The sequence below is a fragment of the Thunnus maccoyii genome, chromosome 2, assembly GCF_910596095.1.
Source record: "Thunnus maccoyii chromosome 2, fThuMac1.1, whole genome shotgun sequence".
NCBI classification, from domain to species: domain Eukaryota; kingdom Metazoa; phylum Chordata; class Actinopteri; order Scombriformes; family Scombridae; genus Thunnus; species Thunnus maccoyii.
This window is the reverse complement of record NC_056534.1, coordinates 37,141,514-37,158,165: the sequence shown is the minus strand read 5'-3', so window position 1 is coordinate 37,158,165 and position 16,652 is coordinate 37,141,514. Positions and strand designations below refer to the sequence as shown.

General features: G+C 41.0%; 1 protein-coding gene across 3 annotated transcripts in view; it reads right to left on the bottom strand.

Moving 5' to 3' along the window:
* The window catches only part of LOC121912028 (phospholipid phosphatase-related protein type 5-like), a 55,961-nt gene that overhangs the window by 10,683 nt on the left and 28,626 nt on the right, over positions 1-16,652 (bottom strand). For all 3 annotated transcript variants that reach the window (XM_042434069.1, XM_042434078.1, XM_042434085.1), the window contains one exon: positions 15,718-15,906. In XM_042434069.1, the coding sequence (XP_042290003.1) occupies positions 15,718-15,906 (189 nt within the window). The remainder of the gene's footprint in view (positions 1-15,717; positions 15,907-16,652) is intronic.

The following is a 16,652-nucleotide window of genomic DNA, read 5'->3' as shown; positions in this document are numbered from 1 at the left end:
CATTTTTTGAACCAAACAAATGCCCTGAATCCATTCATGTCCGTACATGCCTCGTGAGCCATCTTAGTAAAGACACTTAACAACATAACACGGGATATGATATCTGTGACTTTCACATTTGAACAGAAATCATCCGAGTGTGTCACTGGCAAGTTCAAAACTTCTCCTGCAGTGGAAGCTGTATGCTGAGAAACAGCAGTCAGACACAGACACACATCTGTTTGATAAGAGCCACTGTGTATTTAAAGCTGAACTAATCAATAATTTTATATGAACAACAGATGGATTGCTATGTCAAATGTGAAAGGTTTTACATGCAGAGAATGATCATCTGAATCTGCAGCTCCCCTCGGCTCTTTGGAGAACTTTAGCTTCTTTAAGCTCATTGTTTTGGTTTTCCTGTCCACAGCTTTAATATTTGCACTCTCATCAACCTTGTTTCCAGACACAGTAGGCAGATGTTTTTATCAAAAAAAAAAAAGCAGAACAGCCAAACAGCAGACAGACAAAGCTAGCGCCTAACCGGTGAGCATAGTGGAGCATTTAGCAGCTAAAGAGCCAGATATTTCCCTCAGGAGTTTGGGAGAGTGAATACTGGACTTACATTTGCCAGGTGTCTATAAAAATGACTGCATATGAATGCTGATACTGGTCCTTGTTTTTCAGATGAGTAAACACGCAACTGTTTGCTAACATCTTCACCATAGCAACTTTAAAGGCTGATAATGTTGTGTTTACAGCTTTTTGAGCTGCTCCCAAGTGGCCAAAAAGTCCATTAATGTAGCCTGAAAGTAAACAGACTGCACTTTTCTACCTTCACGGAGAAAGAGGTTTTGCCTCTCATGCACTCATCCACAGAGCTGCCATGCAAGGTGCTGGTCTGCCATCAGGAGATTGTGTATTTTTTAAGGCTTCATACAACATTATGATGTTGGTGGATATTGCAGACAGGGTGGTTATGCTAAGCAAATTGATGTGATGTGATGTGATGCAATGCGATGCGATGTGATGTGACATACTAGGAGCTAATGTATTGCAAATATACCTAAAAGACTCAGTTTAATGTGATTTGACATGCAGAGATAATTAAAATGCCATCTCGCTTCAATCAGCAGAGCGACTCTCTGTCTGTCTGCATTTCATTCAGACCCAGAGTACACCAAGGCAACAATATGCCTGTGTTTACTGTTCAAAGTTACAATATAACAATCGCAATTCATCGATAACAATATCTTCTTTGATGTCTTTGTTTCCAAGCAACAACAAATACACAAGCACAAGGATACACAGATGTAGACACGCACATAGACACAAAGAACTGAAACCTGTATTCCGGTATTTGTGCAACATGACTGACAACTAAACAGAAACATTAGACTTAAATTAGTGACTTAAAACACAAATCACTAGTAATGTTGACAACCAGGGCCCAGTGAAAAGGGAGAGGAGCAGCTTTTTCACAGGGACGTTGTGAGGTAAGTGGTGAGGAAGAAGATGAAACTGACCGACATGCATTCATCCAAAACAACACGACCTTCCTGCTTCCAGTGTAACAGGCTGCCTGTGATAGAGGGGGGGGGGGGGGGGGGGGATGGTGGCGTAACTTGAGAGGATTTTTGAGGTTCAGTGTCGTGCAGGTGTTGAGGTGTCAGTTGCCATCTGTCTGAATGTCATTAGGTTGGAGGTTGATCCAAAAGGGCATTTTTAAGGCCACACATGCATTCATGGGTTATAAATGTCTGTGGATGTTAAAACAGAGCACGGTCCAACTAAATAAATGCTATACAAGTTTTCTCTAAATACTTATTTGCTACCAGTGCTATAAATTCACTGCTGTCAGTGAGAAGTGATGAGCAACATGACTGGCAGTTTGGAAGATGATTTTCGTCTCTCCAGTGGATGGAAATATTTTGTCAGTTATATTGCTGGAAACTAGAATTACACCTATCAATATTGCAGCAGCCTTCAAGTCTTCAAACCAGAGATTCAGATGAACCAGAGGTTCAAACTCAAAATGGGTCATGATCCCAGTTCTGTTTGAATTCTCTGATAAAAGCAGAAAACATGTGAGTCACCAGATTGTGAACTAAAACACTGTTGACATATCCTGGTTGATTTAATGATGCGTCACTCTCAGTAAAACTTTACAATTCTTTTAAACCAGATTTGCTTTTTGGTTATGGAAATAAAAATGCATACTGTTTAAAAATGTTTGCTTGGCTCTCATCATACAGCATAATTCTTCCCAATTTAAAGTGTACATTTTATAGTACAGGATGCACCAAAACAATACAAGGGAACAAGATGTGAAGTCTGAACTTACACTGTTGGTATTTTTAAACTAACATGCATCTATTCTTATATTACAGGGCAGGTATGTGGGCCCTGCTAGTGAACTTTCAAACTTTTTAAAAGTTTTACACTCTACTGGAAATCCACTGCAACAAAGTAAAAATCAGACTTGGCAGCCAATTAGTTTTGAGCAGATGTTGATTGTGTTCTGGAGGCAATCTCTATGTTTTTGAGGCCATATTTGTTTTATCCAAGGACGGTCAGAAGGATAAAGAGAGATCTCAACTAGACAGGGAAGATGGTAAGATTAAAATACAGACAGATGTTTATGTGTAAACACCTGAAGAGAAGAAAGAGAGATGATGGAGAACAGAAAATAGGGCAGGAGAGTAAGAGAAAATAGAGAAGTTGATGAAAAAGAAAAATAAGAGAAGAAGAAAATGGCACATACACATACTCTGGCCTCAGAGAGCAGTGATCACACGGCCTTTGTTGCAGTGAAAGCAGGTGCACGACCTCTGTGTGTCTGTATACTATACAACTTTTTTGTCAAGAGAGGAGCAGCTCTGGAGTTTTAAAAAGTGCAACCTCTTAAATCTGACAACTATAAAAGTTGACAAGATATCTGTGGGAAGACGGGGGGGGGGGGCACAGGGAAGAGCTTATGAACATCTCTATGGGAGATTGATGGGAGAAACTCTGGAGGTTGATGCGGTCTTAATTGGTTTACTTTCATGTTTAGCTTTGGTGACATGGTGACAGTCATATGTGGGATGCACTTTTGCCTTTGTGAGAGTGACTCCAGTCACAGTGTGTGTATGTGTGTGTTTGAAAGTGTCAACGAGGATCAAAAGGAGAATATCGGAACGAGGGGAAGAAAGAAAAGGATGACAAGGTAAGCATTACACACAAGAGCACTTCAGAGAAAAACAGCCTGTTGAAAACCTAATTTCCCAAGAATATGTGGTGAGACAATAGAGCAGTCACACAGCGTATAATGGTGAGCTCTGACAGCACGGAGACGAACTGTAAACTGCTGGATTTTCTTTTTAACAGCAGATGCATCCTGGATGCTCAGATCACTTTTGATTTACAGCTCATTTACAAAGAAATACACAAGTGGCTTCATGAAAGACATATTCAAGTTCACCATGCGTACAAGGACACGGAGCAAATGTGCCCACACAAACACGCTCGCGGATGTGCATCAAACAAACACTTTCATCTCGTCTTAGAACAGCGTAATATATCCACCGTGTACTATGAGTAATACTAAATAATACTACTAGCAATCAGAACGGGGACAAGCGATGCAGCGTTAAATGCCGGTTTGACGTCACAACATAAAAAAAGCCACTTAAGCTTAAGGGGGGATCGTGGAAAATAACTCACGCATTTGTGTGCATGAATTTATTTTTACAGATGTGTTTGGAAATCGCTCTTCATCATTAACACCTTGGGGATGTTGTTTGATGAAGCTAAATTTAGCTACGCATTCACACCATGAACTGCTGCACAGTGAATCATATCGGGCTCAGCGGTTAATGTGTCTAATCTATGTATTTATGTGTTTATAATGTGTTTTTTACACTTACACACCTTCTAAAAATGATGTAATATCGACTGAAAGCCGCTCTTGTGTCGTTATTGTGAAAGGAAACACAAAACCTTCATGAGGATTACATCAAGTCTACATAAAGCCTCTGCAAATATCACATGACATCTGTTGACATTGCAAGCCCAGTGCTCTACTTTAAACACACACACACATACACATACGCAGGAAGCCTTCTCACACATCAGTGATGGTAACCATGACAATTTAGCTGCTTCAGCTTCATCATCACCCACACTCTCTCCATCCATCTCCTCTCTGTCTCACCCTGCTTTTATTCCCTTGTTTCGTTCATGGCCGGGCAGCTTTCCAAGGTCTTTGTGGAGGAGAAACTAGGCTACCAGAAACATCATCTTCTTTCTATGTTTATTTCTCTTTTTTTTTTCTTCCCTGATACAAATATAAATTGTCCTTTCTCGCCTCCTTCTGGCTCTCCCTCCACCTCTCACAGTTCAAATCCTGTTTATACTCAGTGAGGTTTAACCACAGTTTGAGGTATGACCCCGTTCTTTCTCACTTCTCTCCGCTTTCCCCCTTTCTTTTCTTGTCTCTTTGCATTTTCCTCTCTTTCCTCGAGTTGTCTCCCTCTCTGTCCTTATCCTGCTTACTCCCCGTCTCTATCTCCACCTCCTCCATATTCTCCTTTTCTTCCCGTAGTTTATGTTTCTGTCGATCCACTTCCTTTTAAGAAGAAACAGAAGGGTCCTGGATCAGTGTGGGAAGAGACCTTACAGCTAATCTACCAGTGTTACTGTGTGAGTGTATTGCTGGATTAGGGCTTCTCATCTATGGGTTAGAGCCTGTCTTACAGGCTATCACAGAGGGAGCAGATAGCTGGTCAGGCGTATCAACATGGGGCTACATGGCCTGCAGTCTTCATTTCTCAATCCTCTATCCAGTGTGATTGGCAGTGACAGGATAAAGCGGCGATTATCCCTTATTATCCCTGCTCTTTTTTCACTGCTCCATCTCATAAGCGCAACTGCTGACGCATTGATCTGTCTGTCTCTTTCCTCCTGTCTCTCTTTTGTGCTACACATGCACACATGTTTTCCATCACTTCAGAGGACATTACATTGACTTACATTCACTGAAGTCTTACCCTAACCACTACTTACCTAACCATAACCCTAACCTTAAGACAAACAGATATAGTATAGGGACATAATGTGATGTAATCTGTATATAGTTTTGTGAATGTGTATTTATTCTTCTTTAATTGATGCACCTCTGAGATTTAATATTAGGACCTGGGCCTATAAGATTTTCAAAAAAGAACAAAACCTGTTTCAGTGTTCATATGAGCACCTGACTATTGTTTTAAGACAGACTTGAAAAATTGTGAACCCGTCCTTTAAGCAAAGGTTACAGCTGGGATTATCACACAAGATATGTATATGATGTTGTCATGTACTGCACTTCATCAGTCCAGGTCATCTCTAGGATACTGTCATTGTCATCTGGTTTATGATCAAACAAACATCATCACTGCCTGAGAGTAAAGCAAGGCTAATTGTCTTGATTGATAATTATAATATTTTATTCATTTATTTATTTATTAGTTTATTTGTCAGAAACAATGCAAAAAAACATTGTAACAGGTAAAAATAACATGAAACAGATGTGTTGCATCAGGATTTCTAGCTGAGGATAATTTATGACCCCTGTCCCTCGTTAAGCTTTTCTATTTAAAAATAGTCATAAAGTATCATTACCAGAAGTACATTAGTTAAATAGAGCTCATAATAAATAGTGACATTCTCAGTAACAACAGTATTTACATCACATATCAATTCACATGTGTTGCGTATGTGTGCACATGTGTATGTTCCCTAATTCATGGCACTATGTGTATATGTGCATAATGTTTATAGATGTGTATGTCCATGTACATGCATCCATGTAGTCTTTATGAATATGTATGCATGTTTGTTTATCTATAAGTGTCTGTTCCTCTGTTTGTGTGTACATGTCCATGTGCACGTGTGCGTGCACAAGTGCATAACCATTGATCAGTGATGGCAGGTTTGGTTTTGTTTCAGCCAGCGTTTCACCTTTTCATTAAATGTTTTCAGACCAGGTTGTGTTTCCGTTTCTCCTGGTTGGGTTTTCCAAAAGTGTTTCCCTTTTACTGAAAAAGATGACTGACTGAAAGTAGTTTTGTGCTGTGCCACCCTGCAGCTGTGTGTATCCTCATTGAAAAACTGCTTGTCACAGCAGCAAACACGTTTCACATCAAAATCACGTTTGTCTCGCCTACATCCTTCCTGACGAGGAAATCATCAGCGGAAATGATCTCCTCACAGTCCTTTGTTTGGGACAGGGAACCATGGAAGAGTTTCATTTCTTGTCTCTCTCCGTGGTTCCCAATCCTCTTCTGTCTGTCATATGTGACTCCATTATTCATGAAAGATTGTCCCGGGGCTTAACAGTATGCAAACTTCTGCCCCATTTGCATATGGGCATTGGACTGATGTGTGTGTAAGGGTCTCTGTGCTTGTGTGCCTCCCCAGCATGTGTGATAAAACACAAGGACACAGCAGTTGTAATCAACTCAAAAATGTCAGAAGAAAAGGTTGATTGCATGCAGCGAACTGCACAAGTTCCACTATTTCACAATCTATCAAGACATTTACTTTGGCCTTACTTGTATGTGTGTGTGTGTGTGTGTGTGTGTGTGTGTGTGTTGCTTGTCAAAGATGACAACTCTGATTACAATAACAATAGAAGGTAAATATAGAACAGAGAAAAGAGAAAAATGAGAACAGGAACAGCCTGGATTTTCTGAACAACATAATTTGACAAACATTAACATAACAATAGCGCAGTCAGGGGCCATGATGAGAGCCATCTTAATGCAGGAGAACTATGCAGTAGTAGTGCTCACCTACAGCATGTTTGAATCATATCTGTCTACACCTAAGCAGAGACTAGTGAAAGAAACCAATTTCCATGTCTAAGTATTTATGACAGATAAACAAAGTGTTTCTGGTTACAGTTAGACTTCAGTTTGACACTTCAGTCTTACTGCTGAGATCTAATCACTAAGACTGGAATTAGTGATATTGCAGGATATTCCTCAGAAAGCAGGGAGGTCTTGTGGTTAGAGGGGATGTGTGTTTAAAGCAAAATCCAAATTTTGGTTACTTGGAGGCACATTACTCTGTATTGAGTTACAGTATTGTGATTCAAAACTCAAAACTCTACTTTGACAGTTTGGCTTTGACAGAGTTGGGCTGAGTAATGAAAGAAAAGTAATGAGTGATGTAACTATGTAAACTTTTGCTGTTCAGTAATTAAAGTAATGTAATGACTTCTAAATTAATAATACATAAGGTATAAATGATAAAAAAGAATTTGCCCAACACTGCTCTCAGCACTTGTTTACAGCAGCTGCGTTTATAACAGCAACATTCTGGATCAAAATAAAGACAATTAAATTGAATTGCTGCAATCAGTGGATTCGCTCGTGGAGGTGAAGTCCATCTGTAACTCTGACCAACTCGACATGTGAATCTGTGCCAATGACCAATAGCGATGCTGCTGACCTATGAGGGAACGGGTATGTGATGAAAGAGGTTATCATGTCATACGATTCATTTTTATATAACTCTGCTCTGCTGAATGAGAAGCAATTTCTCTTTCCTCTTAATTTCCATTTTTGCCATGAATGAATCACGACCCATGGTAGCCATCGCACAAGTACTCATTATATTACCAAGCTTCTGGCACCATCTATTTTGATGGAGATATCACATGCAAATGAATTTTACTGCGCCATGTTATAGTGCGCGCCACGGGCTGTTATGGTTCTGTTCCAGTCTGGCTCTATGTTCCTTCCTGCCATTATCCCCCAAGTCCACCAGAGACCCTCAGCTGTTCCTCCCTGTGATCTTCAGTCTAGACTGAGTGAGAGAGGGACAGATACTTTGAATATTAATCCTATGTTGTGCTCTTACACTGCCATAGATGCCCTTTGTGTTTATTGATCTGTTCTCTATGAATATTCATGGATAGATGGAAGGAGAATCTGTAGATGGACAGAAGATGGATATTCTGTAAATATGTTAAAATGATTTGACAGTCTCAGTCTGTCAGATTTTTCTTGTTCCTTATGCAGGTTTCACTTTTATATTTGAAAGTTTAAAAATGGGAGCGTGACATATTGAAGAGAGGATTTTGTTTCTGGGTTTTTCCTCCACATCTGCCCTGCATTAGCCTCGTCAGCCTCGCCCTGTGTTTTGCCTTCCATACCTTCCTATCACCTTGTTACCCGATCATCATGTTCCCTCCTTATTCTGGTCCCTGCTCACCCCGGCTGTGCCTTGTTTTGTGATTAGTCCCCTGTGTATATATACCTGTCTGTTCTCTTAGCTGATGTCAGATCATTGTTTCAGCTTGTTTCGTGCCGGCCTGTTACCGGAGCCTTCTGTTACCTGACTGCTGAACTTTAAGTCTCTGCATTCGGGTCCACCTGCTCTGCTATCTGTGACACAAGCGATTAATTATGTGTGATGTTCAATATAGACATTTTGTGAAGACGTTCAATATACTTACATGGTATCACCACTTTCTATAAGCTTGTTTTGTCTATTTGACTTTGTGAGCTCGTATCCCAAAATGCCCTTCAACAACTCTCAGAACTAGTAGGATTGAGAGTTATACAGCAACATCAATAGTGATAGTACTGATTCAGATTCAGGGCCTCAAAATAATTATTTTGCATGTTTCTACCTTTGTGATTGCTGAAGGTTGGTGCACTGTGAAACCCCTTTTCTCAACAAACATTTTCAATTAATATTTTAGATACTTAAACCATTTTTTCTGCAACCAAACTCAACTGTAACAGCTCTGGCAATATCTCACATGACCAGTTAGCTGCAGGACAAACCACCAAAAGACAATTTTAAAATTTCCAAAAACAGAACCATTAGTTCCTAAAACGTTCTTGTCATGCTGTTCTTTAGATAACTCTGACCTCTGTAGGAAGGGTGGGTGGCACTTGCCCTCCTTAGCATCCTTCATTTATTTAAATCTGCATCTTCACGCTGCTGTTGAACTACATACAGACTATTAAAGCATCCAAACACAATGAAGATTTGTCAACATCCAGCTTCTGTTTCTGAAGATGTGACTGCAACCAGAGTACAATGCAGTTTTCATGCATCCACAGCTCTCACTTAATAAACTCTAGCATGACTGGATGATATGGTCCCCCATCTTTCTGTCACATGGAGCTGCATTATGCATAAAGGCTCTTCCAAAGGTTTAACAGACAGCAGCAAACAAACTTGGAAGAGAAGAAGCGAGCAGCCGCTGAATGGCATCCTCCCTTCTCTCTATAGCTGCTCTGCTATGTCTTCTTTTGAGGTTTGGTTTTCCCTTGTCGTCTCACTGGCACTTATGTTTCTTGTGATCCTCGTTCTCCCTCCTTCTCTCATTGTGTTGTGTTTGCTGCATTTTGAACTCGCACTGTCTCTCCTTTCAAAGAGCGCCTTCACTTTGCGTTCCCGTACTGTTTGAGAGGCTTATATTTAGCAGCATTAGGATGGAGCTCTCCAGGGCAAACGTATTTAGCATTATGTGTCTGACCCACATAAAAAAAAGGTGTAGAAATAAACCTCTACATTCAAAACTTCATTCATTCACAGAGTCATACCCTCTTGCTTGTACTTACAAGTGTGTGTGTTTGCATGAGTCTCCACGTGCTGTGAAGGCTCACACTGTGTCACATGCATCTTAAGCCTACAATTACCATTTGATCCTTTGATTGGTCTCAGCTTAACTATCAATTGTTGGTTAGGTTGTAGTGTGCAATCAGCACACACATACGGTTCGCCGTTACATAATACACACCGTCACACACAAATAATTAGCAAATGGTTCAAATAGCACTTTACCCTGCTCTTTCAGCTAGAATGCCATAATAATTGGTGCTGAAATGGCTGCATGTCTGTAATGTCTATCCGTGTCTGAAATGTATGTGTTGTACGTAGGCTATGCACTGTGTGTGTGTGTGTGTGTGTGTGCTTTGTGAGAATGGAATTAGTTACGGTTGTGGAGAGCCATAGAGATTGCCTGTAGCCACTTTGACAGCACTAGTCAGATATACACGCACTAATATACAGTACGTACACCATCATGTGCACTCAAACACGCATGAACAAAACACACACGTTGACTCCCACCTGCGCACACACACAGAATCAGTCCTCAGTAGCTGTGGAGATGTGCGCCATCATCCACCCACACACTTACCTTCACTGATGCACTGAAACTTACAGTATTTTTGCCAAGTACCACACAAGTGCCTCTATTTCACTCACCCTCTCACTTCCTCTCTCTGCCTCACACGCACACACGCATGCACGCACACGCACACGCACACATACTGTGTTACCGTACGTACCATACGTCAACTCTTTCATGTATTGTTCAGATCTTGTGGGTTCAATCTTACATGAAAGCTTTGAGAGTTCCCTGCTGCTCTACGATATTGTCAGTTTGAGGACAGACCTTTGATGACAGCAAATGAATTCTGTTTTAACCATTTAATGAACCTTAACCCAATTAAAGCCCAAATTTTCACAAAGGTCTGCAAGTGTCATATGCAGTTTGTTCCTCTTTCCAGGTCTCCATGGTGAGAGGAGATAGTGTCGCTATCAATTTATCTATAATTCTGTCATCCTGTTTTGCCATAATGTAATTTTGCGATCTTGGTATTTTCTGTACACACAACATCTTTTGCATGTCTGTCCGTCTTGGAAGAATGATCCCTCCTCTGAAAGATAAATAAATTCAGCCGCCTACTTGCACTGAATATGTGGCCCTCTAATGCCTGAGTCTCAAGGGATGCATTTCATTTATAACTTCAACCTGTTCTCTTCAAAGGAAAGGGTCCCCATCTAAACTGACGCGAACTTAGACGGCTGACAGCCAATTTTCTACACCGTCTACGGCACCAAACAACTTCCTGCCCCACTCTCCACCAACGAAAGGCTCCTCTGCAGAAAGAGTGCCAGCTCCAGGGTGACAACAGTGACCCTGCCCCACCTGCTGTCTCTGTGGATCCCCCTTTCACTCTCCCCCCACCTCTGCCCTGGACTCCCCCACCTCTATTCCCACTCCCCTCTAACTCTCCAGGATCCATTCCCTCCCCTGTCTCTCCTCTTAGGTTTACAAGCCAGATAAAGGACTTGGTAAAGTCTGGGATCAAATGATTCCATTCACCCCCAGCATGGCCAAGTCACTGGTATTGCACCCCCCCCTGAATTCAACCACCTTATCTACGTCAGCCTTCACCCACACTACTGGCTTATAAGGCCTTGAACAGCACATGAATGGCTGCTATCAGTGTCGGCAGCGACTAGGACACGCGAGCTGAGGCCCTGGGAGAGAACAACCTTCCCAAATACAAAAGCCACAGTGTCAAGACAAAGAGTAGATAAGCAGGTCACATTAAAATCTTCCAATCCTACAAATCTGATTCACATTCCACGTAAGCCAAGTATCTCAGGCCCTGCTCCTATTTAATATAAGGTCCCTGTCTAATAAGTCACTTTTAATCCATGATTTTATGACCTCTTATAAGTTTGATTTTATGTTTTCAACAGAGATTTGGTTGAATGGGAATGCTATCCTTATTGAATCCGCATCACCAAATTTCATATTTGAGTTTGAAGCGCGACAAAACAAAAAAGGAGGGGGTGTTTTGACTTTTTTAGGGATAGGTTCCTTTGTAAGAAGTTTGCAGAGTTGTCATCCTTTTAATATGTGTTGTTTAAAATGGAAATGAAATTCTCTCCAAGTATTCTATATATAGTTATATTCAAGCCTCAGGTTCCAACATCCCCAGAACAAGTTTCTACCAGCAAATGTAGCGAGTTTGCTTCCTTTTGTAATGACAAGATTCAAGGCATCAGACATGCTATTAATTCCTTAATGCCAAATAAAACAGCATCATCACCGCAGTCTTCCTGAAGTAACTTGGAAGGTATGACACAATTTAATCCCACTGAAGTCAAAACACACTTGTCTTCATCCACCTGTTGCCTTGATGTTATTACCAACTAGCTTCCAGTTAAAACAGTTTTTAGCAGCCTGGTGAAGGAACTAATACTAGTTATCAGTTCTCTCCAATCTGACATTTTTTCACAGGGTTTGAAGACTGTAGTCATTAAGCTTCTCCTGAAGAAGAGCAGTCTTGATGCTACTGTACTGAATAACTATATGAAACTTACTGTTTTAGGTAAAGTTAGTGAAAAAGTTGTTCACCAAAAACAACTGTAGCACTGAGACTGTACTCATAAAAGGTACTAAATGACATTCACCTGAACAATGACTCAGTCCAAGTTTCAGTACTGTTGGATATTAGTGCTGCTTTTGACACTGTGGACCATACGATTCTATTACAAAGACTAGAAAACTGGGTGAGACTCTCTGGAACTATCCTTAAGAGGTTCAAGTCATATCTTCATGACAGAAAGTACTTTGCCTCCATTGGAAACTGTGTCAGAGCAGATGGCCATGACCTGAGGGGTTCCACAGGGGTCAGTTTTGGGACCTCTCTTGTTCAATATGATTGTTTAGGCCAGATCATACAAAATAATAGAGTAGCCTACCACAATTATGCAGATGACACATAAATCTACATATCACTTACACCAGGTCACTGTGGACCTGTTGAATCTCTGGTTAACTGCATCGAACAAATCAGTGACTGAATGCAGCAAAATTATTTTTGCTAATTGTCTTTGGACCACAGAAAGAAAGACAGAATGTCAACTCTCACCTTGACTCCCTGTCACATCAGAAAGCGTTACCCTGGACTCAGATTTAAATTTCAACAGCCACATCAAAGCAGTAACTTTGTCAACTTACTACCATCTAAAAATATTGCAAGAGTCAGAGGAATAATGTCCAAGCAAGACCTAGTAAGGTTTACCCACACCTTTATTTCCAGTAGATTGGATTACTGCAATGGTCTGTTTAGACTAGATTATCAGATTATCAGATTATCACACGGCTTTCAAAAAAAGCTCTTCAGCAGCTCCAATTTATTCAGGACTGGAATAACCTGTCATATGATATAAGACGAGCCCTGACTCTGACCACTTTTAAGTCAAAGCTAAAAACTTTCCTGTTTTACGCTGCCTACTCTACCCTGTGAGGGCTATCTGTGGTTTTTGACTGAGAGGAGAAGCTATGGCAGAGAGATCTGATGTAAATACCAGATCAAGAATAGAATCAGGAAGGACAGGGGATGAGAACATTCAAGAAAAACATACGGTTTCACTCACAATGTGCATCTAAAAGTGGGAATATTTGTTGTATTCCTTCATCTTTCTATTTCACTTGATTTGAACTGCATTAGTTTACATTTTAAGTATTTTATCTTTTATATTTCTTACTGTACTTTTTCACTTTTTAATGGTAAATCTTTTACCTTTACTGTATTTTTATTACTCTGTAAAGGACTTTGAACTGCCCCAGTGTATGAAATGCACTATACAAATAAAGCTACCTTGCCTTGTATGGCTCTGGGGGAGATTTTGAGAAAAATGCTGCTGATGAAGTCAGGGTTATCTCAGGTTGAGAACTACAAATGTATGATAAAAGCTTGCATTACAAACTAAGGATATCATGTTTGATGGATGTAAGTTTACCAGGCACAGAGGGTCAAAAGAAAGAACTTTACAGTTGCATTATGGTCCTTTGATTTGACCCATAGAGGCTAAAAGTTAGGATATCTTAGCTTCTGCAGCCTGTGTCTCTGAAGTCCCATTATGAAAATACTAACAATACCTTCAGGTACGCCTTTAAATGTTTCAACTTGTGCAAAGAATTGTGATTATCTTGAGTCATATGCCCACTTTATCATGCATGGAGAGAAAGAGAGATGGTCTGGAGGTAAAATAAGAAAAACTTTGGAGTTCCTGGTAAGTTTGAAATCAGATCATTTGAGCTGCACATAGTTATCAACACACAGACATACTGCTTGTTGTAGCAGCAGACTTCAGTACTGTCAGTCGAGGAACTTGTCCATTCGCCCTTTGTGTCTTAAAGTCTGAGTCAAACCTGAGAGAAAAGTGAGATGAATATGTGCTTCTCTTTTTTTTTATTGTATCTGAACAAAAGCTCGTGGGATGGAGCGGTATCTTGGAGCAAAAGAGAACACAGATGCTCTGACTTTCAAAAAAGCCGCTTCACACTCCAGGCAAAATCACGCCACTCCGCTCCCGCTCTGCACAGCTCACATACTCTGACGCCCGCAGCCTCCATCTCTTCTCTACTGCGTGTTAAACTCACGTAAGCACACATACACACCTAGACACGCCTGTGCACACTAGGGCTGTAGTCTGCTGGTCGACTGGTCGATATGCTCTCGTCCGACTAAATTCTCATTGGTCGAATAATTTCCGTGTGATTCTCATAAGGAGAAAAGTGCTACATCAACAGCTTTCCAGGAGTAAACCATTATTTCCTGCGGCGGGAGGGACAGACTAACAAATTACCTGTAAAAACGGGGGTGTATTCAAAACACATGTACGATTTTAGTGGACCAAGATTTTCTTTGGTTGACTACAGCCCTAGTGCACACTGTGAACCTGTCATATGAGTGCTAGAAGAGCATTCAAATTATCACGTGTCCAAAACTGTCTTCCAACATGTAAACAAAAAGGTAGTTCCACAACTGCATTTCCAAAGACAGGACTGCAACTACCTATCACACGTATATTGACGGAAGAGTCTCTGAATAACACACAAGGAAACATCTTGAAGTTAATCTCATTATGCTGTTTAAGGTACATTTAAATCCGCAATGTTTGCAAGTTAAGCCTAAAACTGGGTTAAGGAGGAGGTGACTGGGGTTCACTTTCACCTACACAGCAGCAAGTGACCATGTATGTGTGTGTGTGATCATGTGCATCTGCTTGTGTTTGTGCTTGTGCGTGTGCATGTGTGTGTGTGCTGGCCTGATATGTGGCTCAGAGGCAGCCATGTCGTAATGCCACTTAACTGTAGGACATCAAAGAGACAAGCCCCGAGGGACAAGACAAGACAGTCATGGAGAAAGAGCTTTGATGAGGATGTGAAGCTATGTTTCATTATTAATAACATCCCACTGTGCTGACAAGAAAGTGTGGCCGCTGTAACCAATTCAGTATATTCCAGAATAATAACAGTAATTACTGTCCCTTATAATGTACATTTCAAATTGATTTAGTGCTATAGTGAGAGAAAAATAAGGCAGTATTGACATCTGATTCACTGTATCAATGTGCTGCCAAGAATTCATGACCTGCAAATTGCAATCCTGTACAGATGTTTAATTATTAAAGATGCTTCAACATGCATTTGTCTCAGATGAAGGCTGTCTGCTGAAAATAACAAAACTAACTGTGCTTCTTCTTGTGCACAAATAAGGAAAGCCATTTAGAGCTTATGTTGTTTCATTCTGTTTTAATGCTGTGCAGTCTAGAAATAAGGACAGACTCTCTCTGTACACTGTAGCAATCTCTGACTGCTCTATGGAGGACAAATATAGTGCCCGTTGCCATGGTTATGGCAGAGAACGCATACACACAAACAGAGCGGTGAGACCACGAGGATACACACCTACACACCTCTCTCCTCTTTCAATCCACAAACACCACGTGTAGATGAGGAGGGACTATCAGTGTGTCGATTGTGTGCGCATGTATATATGTGATTATCGTGTCTGTTCATGTGTCATGTGTTTTTTCCCTGATGAGCACCTGTGGAAGGATGTTTTTTTTTTTTTTTTTACAAGTTGAACACAGACTCACCGTCACAGTGGGGATGGCAGTGACGAGGGAGTAGACGAGGACGGGCGGCGCCTTGCTGTTGTCCTCTGGTCCTGGGTACGGCTTGGAATAGGTTTTGTCGAAACAGAAGAAGCCCTGGATGTGCACGGGGAACGTGTCCGTGTACTCAAAGTAGTACGCCAACAAAACGGTCCCTGCCATGATGACCAGCTGGAAATAAAACATATTGGTTCCAGCTTTAGGATTGGATCCACAGGAGTAGGAGTGTAGGAGTTGGGAAAAGAAAAGACAGCCGGAAAAGGGAGAAGTGGAAAATATTGTGACGGATAAAAAAAAAAGGAGATTTTCCCTTCACAGAGCAAAATGATGGATGCTTCCGTAATGTGTAAAATGAATCAAGTGTGCATGGAGAGATAGTGAGGGAAAAGGATGAGAGGGAGAGGGAGGGAGGGAGGGAGGTAGAGATAGAGACGGAGGGAGACAAATAAGGAGAAAGACACATAGAGAGGGGGAAAGAGAGAGCAATGACAGAGATATGGAGCGAGAGAGAGAGAGAGAGAGAGAGAGAGAGAGAGAGATCCCTTCAGCAGTGTCAGTATGCAGAGTGGGAGGGTAAAGGAACAAATGGAGACCGATCAAAGAAAATAATGCCGTATGGGGAAAGAGAAGAAGAACAAGAACAAGGACGGGAGAGAAAGAAGGGGGTTGACACACAGATGGGGTGAATTAGAGCAGAGCGGTAAACGAAGACAAGAAGAGGCAAGAAGGAAACCGAAAGACCTGAGTGGGAAGAGCAAAGGGTAGGACGAGAATTGTGTGTGTGACTCTGCATAACTTAAGTTGTTATTGTATCACACCACTATTCTGCTGTTTATAAAACCAGCTGTATGTACAACACAAGACATGAAACATAAAATATGACCTTCATATCTATTCAAAAAATAATGATATATTAG